The 14,177-nt window shown below is 39.6% G+C and overlaps 1 protein-coding gene across 1 annotated transcript; it reads left to right on the forward strand.

The window, feature by feature from the left end:
- The first annotated feature begins 274 nt into the window (after nt 1-274).
- LOC122021860 (transcription factor VIP1-like) lies at nt 275-13,691 on the forward strand. The gene is made up of 4 exons (XM_042580034.1): nt 275-947; nt 1,333-1,465; nt 1,686-1,770; nt 13,176-13,691. Exons 1-4 carry the CDS (start codon nt 388-390, stop codon nt 13,400-13,402), a joined length of 1,005 nt encoding a protein of 334 aa, XP_042435968.1. The 5' UTR covers nt 275-387; the 3' UTR covers nt 13,403-13,691.
- The last annotated feature ends 486 nt before the right edge of the window (nt 13,692-14,177 follow it).

Below are 14,177 nucleotides of genomic sequence, written 5' to 3' on the forward strand. Positions count from 1 at the left end.
TAATGATATTTTAATATTCAAAATGGAATAGTAAATGTATGATAAATTAAAAAATAAATTTAATAAAAAAGGATATATTTCTTTATTCTTTGCCCTTATTTTTTTTTTTTATCTCCGGAATTAAATTATTTGATTTCCTACGGTTACACCTAGACCGCCACCAGTGAAGTCTCCAAGACAAGCCGTGGGGTCCTTATAAGTTGACCAATGAGTGAGTGAGTAAGCAACGGGGATGCAAGTTGCGGTGCCCAGGCTTTATATTTCCAACTCTATGACTTCGCCCGTCGGGTGCGGCGTATTCCTTTGACTGAGGACGCGTTTCCGCCTGCCATGTCTTTGTTTCTTTGACAAGCGGCGTCCGTCACTCCGACTGGTAGGTGCGCGGCCATGGAGACGGGAGGTCCACCGCTGGCGCCTTCGGCCTTCGGCCACCGCTTCGGGCAGATCCCTATGCCGAACCCTCGCAGCGGCGGCGGCGGCGGCGGAGGAGCTCACCGTCGGGCCATCTCCGAGACTTTCCTCAGCCTCCCCGACGACCTGCTCTTCGACACCGACCCAGACTTCGGGGTTTCCGACTTGGACTTCCCCTCCCTCTCGGACGACAACGTGTCAGGAGGCTGCGAGGCGGGCAGCTCCGGAGCGCTCATAGCGGAGCATGGAGCGGTGGATCACCCGGCGGCGCCGTCGACGAGGCCGGTCCCGGGGGCTCACCTGAGGAGCTTGTCGGTGGATACCGCGCTCTTCGAGGGGCTGGGGTTCCAGGCCGGTGGCAGCTACGAAGGGGGACAAGAAAGGAAAGGGCACCATCGGCGGAGCGGCTCCATGGATGGGTCGATCTCGTCATTCGAGGAAGACTCGGCGTCGCTTCTATCAGATTATGCGAAGAAGGCCATGCCGGCTGATAAGCTCGCGGAGCTGGCCCTCCTCGACCCCAGAAGGGCAAAAAGGCACCATCTTTTTCTCCTCTTTCCATCTGCCCCTTTTATTCCTTACAATAATTCAACTCCTTTAGCAATAACGTGCAATTTGATCTTTAGGTTCGATCGTTTGCTACTTTCTGTTTCGACTTCAAATAGGATTTGTTTTGACTATTCTCATTCGATTATCCTTCTTTTCCACCTCTTTTTTCAGCTATGTTTGGTCCTTCACCTTTCGGCTGTTCTCAAATGTGAATTTTTCCTCCTTTTTAATGTATTTTTTTGTTCATTGGTTAGCTTTATCTGTTCAACTGAGTATACTAATTTTGTTCACTTTATTCTAATCTCTTTTAGCCTTTTTCTTTGATCTCGCCGTGTAAAAGTTTTTTTTTTCTTTGTCTAATTCTTGCTACAGGATCCTTGCGAACAGACAATCTGCTGCGCGTTCTAAGGAAAGGAAAGTCCGTTACACAGGTGAACTTGAACGGAAGGTGCAAACACTTCAGACTGAGGCAACTACACTATCTGCACAGCTCACGGTTTTTCAGGTTTGAACTAGAGCTCACCATTCGATACCACTTAAACTTTTCAAATCATCATGAAAATTTAAGTGTTTTTTGGTCCTAGGCAAGCATCCTATGAAAGTAAAATTGAGTCGTGATGTTTTCACAAGATTAAAAAACCAAAATTTCTTTGTTCACATTGTTCTATTTGTTGTAAGTATCTGAAATAAGAGAGATGAGCGACTTGATTTTTTTAATAATGCAGAGAGATACCACTGATTTGACCACTGAGAATAGGGAGCTCAAGTTGCGGTTGCAGGCTATGGAACAACAGGCTCAACTTCGTGATGGTATGCTTTCATGCTCAGATTTATATTTTCTTCTACTTTTTTTTTTTCCTTTTTTTTTGGGGCTTTGAAACACATTAGCAATTTCTAGTTATGATTTTTATTAAATGGGCAGAAGAGTTTAGTTTAGTTGTCAAAGGTACTACTGGCAAATAACTCTTGCCAAAAGATTCAAGTGTGCCATTGTAATCTTCTAAATTTAGGAAATACATTGATATCAAGAAATCACATGGTAGCTTCAAGTTACTAAAGGAATAACTAGACGGCATGAATTATTATTTTTGCTTCCTCTCCCTAACTTAAAAAATATTAAGAAATATATTTAGGATGCCTTGTTATTTCCTCAAGTGCATTATATAATATGGCTCATCTCATAAACATAGGATTTTTTTTTTGATTGATTTTATACTGCAAAGGGACGAATTTTCTTATTATCACCCTGCAAAAGAACATTGAAGGTAGTCCAAAGCTTTCTAACATGCAGTTTTCTTCTCACACAATACTTAAGAATTACTATCATCATATCCTAAGATTTGCTTTCTTCTCACACAATGCAAGATCAACTTACATGTTTTTTTTCCTATGCTCTTCAGTATAAATGATGGCCATTCAGGAAGTATGCTAACTACAATTCATGATGGTTTTCCTTTACCACAAACTTACCATCTATGGTGACAAAAAACAGATAGGAGTTTAATAACTTTACTTTTGTGTCTGTTTGATGGAGGTTTTAAGTGGCTCAACATATTTCATCCTTGAAATTCAGTTTTTTAAGAGTGGGATGTTAAAAGCCTACCCAGTTGCATTACTATAATAGTAAGCACATAGGCTATAATGGGCACTGTTGCAATTTCAGTTAGTTGACACTTTACCATCCTTTATCCTCTTCCCCACTTTCCTATTTTCACCTGGCTAATAATCAATCTAATGAACTAGGTGAGGACATAAAAGCTGTTCCTACAACTTTCCTCCCTTTCTCTTTTCTTCACTTTGTTTTCTAACTGGAACAAAAGCATGTCATGAAAGAGGCATATAAGATGGGTGTGCTGAGACCATGTCTGCAAGGCCAGTGGAATATGTGGATATTATAAAAGCGAGGTGTGGGATACTAGGCTGAGAAACCTTGGCAAGCACTCCTTCAATGTGTTGAGCGCTAGTGCATCCAGGACCCAAACTCCTCAAAAGCTGTTCTAATCTAGGGCTATTTGAAGTTGACAAAGCCGACAACACACTAATGGATATGAAAGACATAGTTATTTACGGCAGGAGGCGCCCAAAAGCACACAAGTGCTGTGGGGCCTGAGGCGCTAGACATAAGGTGAGGCATATGCCTTATTGAAGTAAGGTGCTTTGGGTATAAATTTCTACCATTCAAACACATATAGGGAATTTCACTATAGTCCATAAAATATTAAACAATAATGTAAATATAAAATTCACTAATATTTTAATATTAAAATAGTTTATCTGCATAATCAAAATCAAACTTCAAATTAAAGAAAAAACAAACTTCAAATATCTAAATCTTCATCATCTTCTAGGTTTCCGCAAGACTCATTTCTTCCTCTTCATCGATAAGTTGATTTGTAGAAGTTCTTCTCTTAGTTCTCATAGAACAGTACCACTCATTTCTTCCTCCTCTTCAACGTGGTGTTGATTTTCAAAAATCAGCACCACTGTGGTACTTAAAATCAGCACCACAGTGGTGCGTTCTTTAAATACAGCACCGTAGTTGGCGGGAGGGGTAAAATAAGAAACAAGTGCGCCCTTTGGGAAATTTAAAAGTGCGTTGTGCCTTTTGAGAATTTTGCAACTTTAAATGCATCCTTTAATCAATTGTCGTTTCAAATAACATTACCTATAATATGTTAAGGAAAAAAAATGATCACCTAGCGACTCTTTGGTTCTTTGTCTAATGGCCATGGGCATTCCAAAAATCCTTTAGCCCTTTTATACATTGGTAGTTGATACGTGATTTTAATTTGTAGTTCATCACCTTCACACATCACACTTATACAAACCCATCACAACTTCTATGTCATTTTGTATTTTAGAATCCGAATAGAAGAACTTTGGGGTTTAAAAATGACTAGCTGCATACAAAGGTCGATGGAGTTGTATCGACCATCTTTTTTCAATGATGTCAAAAATATTTAATTACTTATCTTCATTGCTATGGAATGAGGCATCAATAGCTTCCTTAGCCCTATCCATTGCCTCGTAAACGCATCCCATTGCAGGTTTTTTTCCCTAGTCAACCAAACAAAGAACTTTTACTAATGAACCGTCTATATTTAAAACTTCAATAAGGCTAGGAAAATCATGCCTTAACCTCTCAAAAGGCGTATGTTTAAGCGCTCTTCATTCAAGTACTGCTAGGGGTGCTAATTCAGATGGGTCAGGTTTGGCTTGGGTCGGGTTGAAAAAAAAATTATAAAAAAAATCCAACCCAAACGTGATATGAAGAATACAACCTGAAACCCCTAAACCTAAATTCGACTAAGTCGAGCCCAACCTGAATAACCTGATTAAAAAAATAATTTTTTTTGGCTATTTTCTCGATAATTATTCACTTTTATCTAATACTCCATCATTATTATACTAACATTGATAGTGATATACATCAAAGCATCTTAATTTTCAAAATAAAATTTAATTTAATTTAATCCAAAAAAACCTCACTAAAAGCTAAATTCGGCTCAATCTGGGTCAATCTAAATTCGACCCGAAAATCTCCGATCCGAACCCGCCCCAAACCTGAAAACCCCCAATACAAATTTGATTTTTTTCGGGTTGAGTCAAGTCATCGGGTCGGGTTCAATTTTGACACCCCTAAGTACTGCACCTAGGTCATTGCCCAAGTGCAAATGACGCGCTTGGCTGCGCCTTGTGCCTAGGCGACGTGCGCTTTTCACAACTATGGAAAGAATCTAGTTACTTCTTTGTAGTTGGAATCTCTAGTTCTCTAAAATGAAATGGAAGAAAGACATCAATCAAATCTCTCAATTGACTCCACAAATTGTTGTCTAAAACATTGAAGAAATTCGTTCCTCAGATTTTATTAATATACATATTAATATGTATGAGAATGAATTTCCTAATAAAAACATCCTTTTTCTTATTTTTTTTAACACGGTATCAAAACCGGTTATATTTTTCTTAACCAACTAGCTAGCACAACCAAATGTCAACAGTTGAGTTGGTAGTGAGACATAGCTTTAATTGCAACGACTTCTTCACTTGAATGACATGCTGATCCTTGATAGTCAAGAATCATTCTCCCCTTTGTAGATCATGCTCCATTGAACCTAATAGATGCAACAATCATATGATACAAGTAACATTGGAAACTTGTCCCCTCAGGGCGGTGTGGTGGTTGAGGCATGAGGTGTTGTCACATGAGGTCTTAGGGTCAAAACTCGGCGCATCTGAGTATGCCCTCCCTCATGCCTTGGTCACTTGCACTAATGAATAGTAGTCATCTATGATTTACCTCCTCCGTGTTGGCCTAGGGACGAATTGGCGTGGGTGTTGGGGGCAAGTGAATCGCCTTTTGCCACACAAGTAACATTGGAAACTTGTGCCATTGCCAAACCATGGGATGGTTGCATCTACCTCTCCTTGTCACATTGGTGGACCATTTCATTAGCTCACAACTATAGTTCTTGTGTATGGATTGCAAGTAGGAGTAATCCTTGGGGGAGCATGAAACGGTCCTAGTGAAACTACAACCTTGGCCTATATAGTGTCTATAAGAAGGGAACAACTCTTGGTTGGACCTACAAGTCCATCAACTCTCCCTCTTCCAATCGACATGTTTTTGTTGGTTCGCGTTGGCCGACTAGAAGGGGGGTTGAATAGCCCTGCAAAAGTAAAAGAAAACTACTCTTCTTGAACTCTCAGAATAACACTTGCATAAAGTAAATAAAAGCAATAAACTAAAAGAGGAGGCAAAGGGTTTACTTGGTTACAACCGGGGAGGTTGTTAATCCAAGGAATGTGTCGCACTAGTATCTCCTTCAGGCGGAGAAGCCTTTTACATCAATGACGCACAGAAAAATAGAAGCTAAACTCTAAAGAAAGCGTACAAGTGTTGGAAATGCTAATTGCTTGAGTTATTGAACTTCTTGGACCAACGTTATATTTATAGCCTTGGCCGGGGCGTCTGCAAGTGTTCCAGGCGCCTGAGATGGGATAAAACTTTATCCCTTCTTGCATAGATCGCGTTTAACCGCGATCTAAATAATATCCAGGTCCGGGCGTCCGGACTAAGAAAGTCAACAGAGTTGACTTTCTCGATCTGGGCCCTCTGCTCCGGTTTAGTTCGCCTCGGTCCGGGTCTTCCGCTCCGGCTCTGTTTGCTTGGGTGATCTCGACCATTCGGAATAGGGCTCACCCGAACCCAATTTCCGACCTTCTCGAGCAACCTTCCGCTCCGACTTCTCGTCCCTCGGAAACGCCGCATGCCTCCTTCTCGTCCGCCCGCGTACTCTTCCGCAACACCTCGTCCCTCGGACGCATCAAGCCCGTCGGTTCTTTCCTGTGTCGTCCTTCTCGCTAGCTGCGTCTTTTGCTCGACTCCTGTGCTCTTAAGCTCCTGCACACTTAGACACAAGGTTAAAACACCACAGGACCTAACTTAACTTGTTGATCACATCAAAACAACCTTGGGGCTCCAACAATCTTCCCCTTTTTGATGTGAGCAACCCAAGTTAAGGTAGGGTAAATAAATATAAAAATAAAATAACTAATATTGCAATAAAGTGCAAAAGGATAGAAAAATTGTAGCCTCCCCCTAGACTTATACTTTTCCTTCTCCCCCTTTGATCACATAAAAAATGGGGTTGCAAGGAAAATCTAAAGGTTAAAACTTAGAAAATTTTGAAAATTATTTCAATGATTTTTAGAAAACATTTCTAAGTAAAGGAAAATCTCAAAGAAAATTTCTAAGTTAGAAAAAAAAAATCTAAGTTAGACAATTTTGCATAAAAAAATATTTTGAAAAATTTCTAAGTTTTTACAATTAAAATTATTTTTGAGAATTTTCTAAGCAGAAAACTTAAGCAAGAAAATTTTTCTAAGCATTTTTTTTTATTTCCAAAAAAAATATTTGAAAGACTTTCTAAAGCATTATTTAATTTTACCTTTAATGCTTTATCAGAAAATTAATTAAACATTTCATTTCAATATTTTGGCTTCCCGATAGTGGCGAGACACTAGGCCTTCTTGGTTATTGAGCCTCATAAAAAAATTAACTGTTTAATTTTCTCGCTGAAAGTGCTAAATCTAATTAATAATTCAAGTTAAATAAGACTTTGGAACCTAATATAGATTTCAGCCTACTGGATTAATTAAAAATTTCTTAGGGGCATACATTTTTGAAATATTTCTAATTTGTCCCTGGTGATATCTAAAATACCAATTTAAATTGTTGTATTTTCTAAAATTTGTATTATGGGAACATGCATGATTTTTTAAAGAATCTATTTGTCTTTTCAAATTTTTATTTTCTAACTTTAATTTGTCTAACTCTTCTAATGGGCAAGACTTAGCTAGAATTACTTTTAAATTTTTAATTTCCTTTTCTAACTTGCAACAGACTTTAGTTAACAATTTAACAAACTTATAGAGTTTATCGGGAGGAAGAGACCGTACCTGACTTACCTTATCGATCTCGTTATCCGTGTCTCCCCCTGAACTGCTGCTTTCTTCCGAAATATCTCCCTCTTCATCGATGCTCATTTCGGACGAGCTTGAATCGTAGTCCTCGTCTTGATGACTTGCCATTAATGCAAGTCCGGAGAAGACCTCGACTTCCGATTCGGACGACGTATCGTCCCACGTCACCTTTAAGACCTTGCGCTTGTTTGTTTGGACAGACTTCTTGCCTTTGTCTTTGTCCTTGTTCTTTACCTTGGGACAGTTGTCCTTGACGTGCCCTTCTTCGTTGAAGTGGTAGCAGCGGATCGTCCTTTAATTTCTACCTGCGAATTGTTAGTTTTTCTATAATTACATAACTTCTTAAAGTGTCTTACCATCATAATCATTTCCTCGTCGTCGAGAGAAGACTCTGACTCATATTCGTCTCTCGATACTTTGAGGGCGATGTTTTGCTTGTGCTCCTTCGTACTTGTACATCTTGATTCATGTACTGCAAATGTGGAAAATAATCCTTCTAATGTAATTTTTTATAAGTCTTTCGAAATATAAAAGGCATCTACTAGTGATGTCCATTTTGAATTTCTAGGAAATGAATTGAGTGCGTACCTTAGCGAATCTCAGCTACTTATTTTTTCTCCGAGATTCGAAAGTCCGGTGATGATTTCCTTAATCTTTGAGTGCAGATGTGCGGTTGTTTCATTTTCTTCAAGTCGCATGCTGGTGAGCTGGTTGCGAAGTAAATCCCGTCTTGCGAGCTTGATGGTGTCGGCCTTTTTGCATGTCACGAGGCGCTCCAAATTAATTAAAATTGAAACTCATTAAGATTAAGACAAATGTTGTAGTAAGGAGTCCCAAGTTGTATTTTTTCAAGGGTAACTAGTAAATGCGTGAGTGCTCGAGAATTGATTCAAATGAAATTATTACATCATCAAGGTTTATTATGCTTTTCCACTTGATTCACACACAATTTGGATTCATCTAATAAAACCATTTATGAAATCAGAGAAGGATTCACAACACAATTTCGTTCTCACAAAGTTAGTTTCAATTAAATTCAGATTTAAATGCACTATTTAATCAAGAAAATCAATCATCAACCCTTCAATTCACATCCACAATCAAACTTAACAAGTAAATCGTAAGCTCAAACAAAATTATACCAAACAGAGGTAACAATCATAGCTAGAGTTTATCAATCTTCATTCAAGCAAGATTACAAGTATAAAGATCTAAATCAGAACAAAGGATTACTAACTAGATCACAAAAGCCTAAAACTATCAGTATCAGTATTGCAAAATAAACCTAACAGAACAAAGATCATTTGCCAGAGTACAGTAGGTCCGAGTTTGAAAGCAAGAATTTGAAATCAGAAATACAAAATCTCAAACAGAAATTGGAATTGCAAAAGAAAGTTTCAGATCTGAAGATTTGAGCATGAACATGAACAATTCAAAGTCAAAACAAAGAAACCTAAAACCCTAAACATTCCACAAACCCAAATCGTAACCAAACTTCATCAATCTGTTGTCAACAGATATGTCTTTGGAAACCTCCCCTCCAACATCCAACAAACAATCAACTAAGCTCCCAACCATCACCAGAGAACAATCACAGCTCTTAGAAACCTCCCCTCAAACTCACATCCGGCTGGTAACCCCATCAAACAAAGAACAGAGCATGAATTTGTAAATTCACAAATCGGATTGAATGGCTACATCGTCCAAGTTTTGCTGTGGAATGGAGATTGGAAAGATGATCAGAGACTCTTAGAAACCTCCCTTCGAGCTCTGGTGGATGCGAAGATCGCTGATCGAGAAACCTCCCTCTCACAGGATCGCGGCGATGAAACAGACTCCAAGTTGTGCCGAGAAACCTCCTTTTAGCACTCTCCGATCTCGGAAGATGGGCGCCGGCAGCTCAGGATCGTCGTCGGAGAAGAAAGTCTGCTGTCGGATATGAATTGTGGAACGAGAACTCGGCGTCGCGGAGAAAAAGATACTGTAGTCGCGAAAACGCCAAGCCCAGCTTCACTGTAGCTTCTCGCGGCTATTTAAATCCTCCCAAATCTGATCGGACGGTTGAGATTTCTCGGAGCTTGATCAATGGTGGAAGATAGCCTAAAATCTGATCCAACAGTATTGATCTTCATCTACAGTCCAGATCTACTCCCCATTAGGTCGGATGGACCAAATGCTTGATGGATGGCTCAGATCTCTCCAATCTTCAATGGACAGTCCAAATCGATCCAAAGCTTGATCGCCTTGTTTAACCCTAGATTTGAGCCCAAATGTGGCCTGATCTGATCGGGTCCATGACTCTTTTGATGCCTACAAAATAATAATAAAATATTAACATCAAATACCATGAAAATAAGCTAATTTGCAATTAGGTCCAAAATTATATGCAATTATGAAATATGATATAAATGTGAGATTAAGCTATGAATAGACCAATAAAAATATGCATTATGATTAAAAATAATATAGCAAAATCATAGTTATCACTTCACTTCAGACGTTCCTTTGTGCAGCTCAAGGAATTTTTCCCATAGTTCCTTTGCTGAGTGGTAGTTGCCGATCCAGTTGACTTCTTGTGGCGGAAGAACGCTCAGCAGATGGAATTCTGCCTTGCCGTTTGCCATGTAGTCGGCCTGCTCTTTTTTCGTCCACTTGTATTTTTCTTTGCCCTCCGGTGCTACAAAACCGAATTTCATAATTAAAAGTAAATCAAAGTCTGTCTTGAAAAATACCTGCATTCGCTTTTTCCAGCTAGCGAATTCCCCTTCGAATTTCGGCGGGTAGATGCTTGGTCCGACCATTAATTCGGTGCTTCGTTCGGCGGTTAGTCCTCCTGAAGCGTCCTCGCTCTGATACCACTTGTTGGTTCGCGTTGGTCGACTAGAAGGGGGGTTGAATAGCCCTGCAAAAGTAAAAGAAAATTACCCTTCTCGAACTCTCAGAATAACACTTGCATAAAGTAAATAAAAGCAATAAACTAAAAGAGGAGGCAAAAGGTTAACTTGGTTACAACCGGAGAGGTTGTTAATCCAAGGAATGTGTCGCACTAGTATCTCCTTCAAGCGGAGAAGCCTCGTACAGCAATGACACACAGAAAAATAGAAGCTAAACTCTAAAGTAAGCGTACAAGTGTTGTAAATGCTAATTGTTTGAGTTATTGAGCTTCTTATAGTCTTGGTTGGGGCGCCTGGAAGGGTTCCAGGCGCCTGGGAAGGGATACAACTTTATCCCTTCTCGCATAGATCGCGTTTGACCGCGATTTGGATAATATCCATGTCCGGGCGCCCAGAAGGGTTTCGGGCGCCCCAGACTAGTTCCAGGCGTCCGGACCAAGAAAGTCAACAGAGTTGACTTTTTCGGTCCGGACCCTCTGCTCCGGTTCAGTTCGCCTTGATCCGGGTCTTCCACTACAGGACTTAATTCCCTTGGACTCAACCTTTTCGATAATGTGTTGAACTACTCATTCAAACTGTTTTCTCATTGAATTACTTAGACCAACTAAATTGGATTGCCAAATGATTCAGACCATCCCCTACCACCATAATCATTAACATTGACAATAGGAGGACCTTATTGATAAGATGAAATCCGATGGAATAAAGGACGAATAGTGGATACACCATTTTAGAATCCCAAACACCCTTGTGGTCCTTAGAGCCTTGACTTATTGTGCCCTGCCCTTTGTCCAGACACCCTTATTGGTTGTCTTGCTGATACTCACACTATAGTCTTTGCCACAATTGTCCTGAAATGGTGATGAAGTCCATGTTTGAAAGCCATACAATCCCTCACCACTCTGATTACAACCTATTGCACATACGGAGGTCCTAAGGAGCACTGTGAATGCTTTGACAACCTCACTTGGAGGTGATCGTGAATGCAATATTAAGAGGGACCCTATGGTTGGGCATAAGAAAACCTCTCATAAAAGAGGTGGTCGATGCCTCCTGCGTCTCTTGCCACCATGGAAGAGGAAGAAGGAAGAGTTATCGTCGGAGGAAGATGGGGTCATGGGATAAAGGAACCTTTTTTTTTTCAAGCAGACAAAAGAGGTGGTTTTAGTCTATTCCTAGCATGCTTCTGATCTTACAATGACTCAACTGACATTGAGCACCATCTAGGGAATTTTTGAACCCAGATATCTATCCACTAATTTAGGTCCCACCCTATCATGCTGAGTTTTCTTAACAACCTTGAAAAGGGTCGCATAATGGTGGTATATGGACCTGCTAAGGGTTGCCATTCATCTTCTCCCAACTCACTTGAAGATTCATTGAGCGTTTTGCAGGATGTTGACTGGAAGAAGAATTCACATACTTGCTTAACATCAAGCACTGGGAAGAAGAGTCTCTCTTAGAGACTATGTGTGAAGACTCGATGCGGAAGGAAACTGAAACATGGAAAGAACTTCAAAATCTTTCTCACGGTCACCATAACTGGCCTGATGGATTCGAGTTCACCTTTGATGTGCATCACAATCTTCCTAGAGTTTAATACCATTTCATAAAATGCACACTTTAATTTGATGAGGCTAAGTGAGCTCGTGAGATGAAAAAGGAGCGAAGTCCGAGTTTCTAGTTTCCTAGAGGATTTTAGTAATGAAGGTTAGAAGACATGAACAACAAACATGAAAGACATGAACCTATTTTCTCGATCAAGTTCACTTCTCTCACCACCGGCCAAGAAAAAAATTCTTAGAAGGATCAGAACTTGTTTTTGTAGCATGCCCCTTTGAAGATTCCCTCGTAACACCAAAGCCCTGTAAAATATTATTGATATCATCAGGACACAAGCCACACCGTGAAAGAATACCACCAATTGCAGGTGGATTTTGAGAAGCTCATCCATTGAGGGCACATGCTAAAGTCTGTGGTGGTCATGAGAGAGAGGTGTGATGCAAAACCTTGGATCCCCACCAGCCTATTGCAGGCATGATTTTTGGACGACCAATAGTCAAAGGAGATTCATTGAGTGAACAGTGTGCCTACGCCCAAACAAATTCTCAAAATTGGTGTCAAGCGATCAGAGTCAACAGAGTTCTTCACATTTTCTTGGAAGACAAACCTTGGGTGATATCTTCCGAGTAGAATAACACATTGGTCATCGCAGTGGAGATCTCCCATGCGTACGTTTGTTGAATATTGTTAGATACCAAGACCACAATGGTAACATCGTCTTATTCAGCCTTCTCTAAACTTGGATTCATGGTGGACTTCTTCTTAGTTGTGATAACACTGATTCACTTGACCGGCATCTCAGGGAGTGGCTAGTCTCGGCCAAAACTCAGGGTGGTGCCCCATTGGTGTGACATTACCAGATTCCTACTCATGGACTTGCTTAAGGCCGACAATGCTATCATTGGGAGGTTGACACTCAATCAGCATTGTGCAGCGGTCTCAATGCCATTTGATCGATGTAGGGGCTAAAGATGCTAGAGGCAATCCTTAGGATTTTTAAGATCAGTATGTAGAAATTAATTGTCACTTTATTATTGAGAAAATGTGATCTAGTAAGATCATCATTTCCTTTATCAATTCTAATGGTCAATTGGGAGATTTACTAACAAAAATTTTCTCAAGTCCAATAGTTAATTTCACCAACCTGACCAGTTGCTGGGAGCTTAACATCCTTAAGAACAAGTTTTTACGCTTCCGAAAGGTTCTAATTTCGATCTCTGTATGGATGCAAGACATTCCTGATCATGATCTTTTTTATCCCTTCCCACACAGCTTTGAATGAAGCTTTAAGAGAAGAAGTGCAGCGGCTTAGGATAGCAACTGGACAAGTTCCAAATGCAAGCGGAGATCACTTCAATGGAGTGTTTCAGCAGTCTATATCAAACTACTATTCTCACTCACAGCAGCTTCCTCCCATACATCCATCGAAAACTCAAAGTTCCTGCAATGGTCAGACACCGAGTGTCCATTCTCCAAACGATCCGATGGACTTCATGTGATGTGATGCCAATTCAATGATATGATGTAAGAAATAATGCCTTCACAAGCCTACGTGCAGGTAATTGACTCGAAGGGCACTTATGTTGGCTGTAACTTGTAGCAATTAGGAGTTGATGGATTTTGTATCATTAAATTACAAACTAATGTCTGTAAGGGAATGAATGACCTTCTCTGGTGGGTTTCACTCTGTACAGAGTTAATAATGAAAATACCTGTCTACCTACATGGTGAATGTGTAATATGAATATCCTCATATATTCTTTGAAGATGTGTAATTTGCACGTGTCATGTGTGTTTTTTATGGAAATATTTATTCCATTTTTTGTGATTATTATGGATTATTTCCATATTTAATAGGAAATGAAACCTAATTTCTATTGAATTGTTTATCCCTAACTTATACAGAAATAATTATTTTATTTATTTATTTATTTTATTCTTTAAATAATAAATATAATTATTTGACTGTCCATTCAGACCAAATGGGCCCTGAGTCAGTGCGATTGAATGAGTCAATTAGGTTGATTGTGTTACTAAATTGCTTAGGTTGGCCAGGTGGGTTATTGGGTGACAAAATATATATATATTTTTTGATTATTTAAGTTTCTAGCTTTTGGAACCCATTAATTTTGGATGTGATTGGTCCTTAAATTTTTCTACTAGTTACGAAGGTAAATTTAAAAATAGAAGCATCTCATTATCCAAGAATCAAGGCCCTAGATTTGTCAATTCATTAGAGAAAAATATTTTATAGTACGTCATAATTGGAATCGT

This window comes from Zingiber officinale, chromosome 9A (genome assembly GCF_018446385.1).
Source record: "Zingiber officinale cultivar Zhangliang chromosome 9A, Zo_v1.1, whole genome shotgun sequence".
Classification (NCBI taxonomy): domain Eukaryota; kingdom Viridiplantae; phylum Streptophyta; class Magnoliopsida; order Zingiberales; family Zingiberaceae; genus Zingiber; species Zingiber officinale.

What these genes read in the sequence shown, in the direction of transcription:
- LOC122021860 (XM_042580034.1), top strand. Translation starts at nt 388, where the DNA reads ATGGAGACGGGAGGTCCACCGCTGGCGCCTTCGGCCTTCGGCCACCGC. An exon ending in CACAGCTCACGGTTTTTCAG is followed by an intron (nt 1,466 to 1,685) that starts GTTTGAACTAGA and finishes TTAATAATGCAG; the next exon opens with AGAGATACCACTGATTTGAC. An exon ending in ACAGGCTCAACTTCGTGATG is followed by an intron (nt 1,771 to 13,175) that starts GTATGCTTTCAT and finishes CTTCCCACACAG; the next exon opens with CTTTGAATGAAGCTTTAAGA.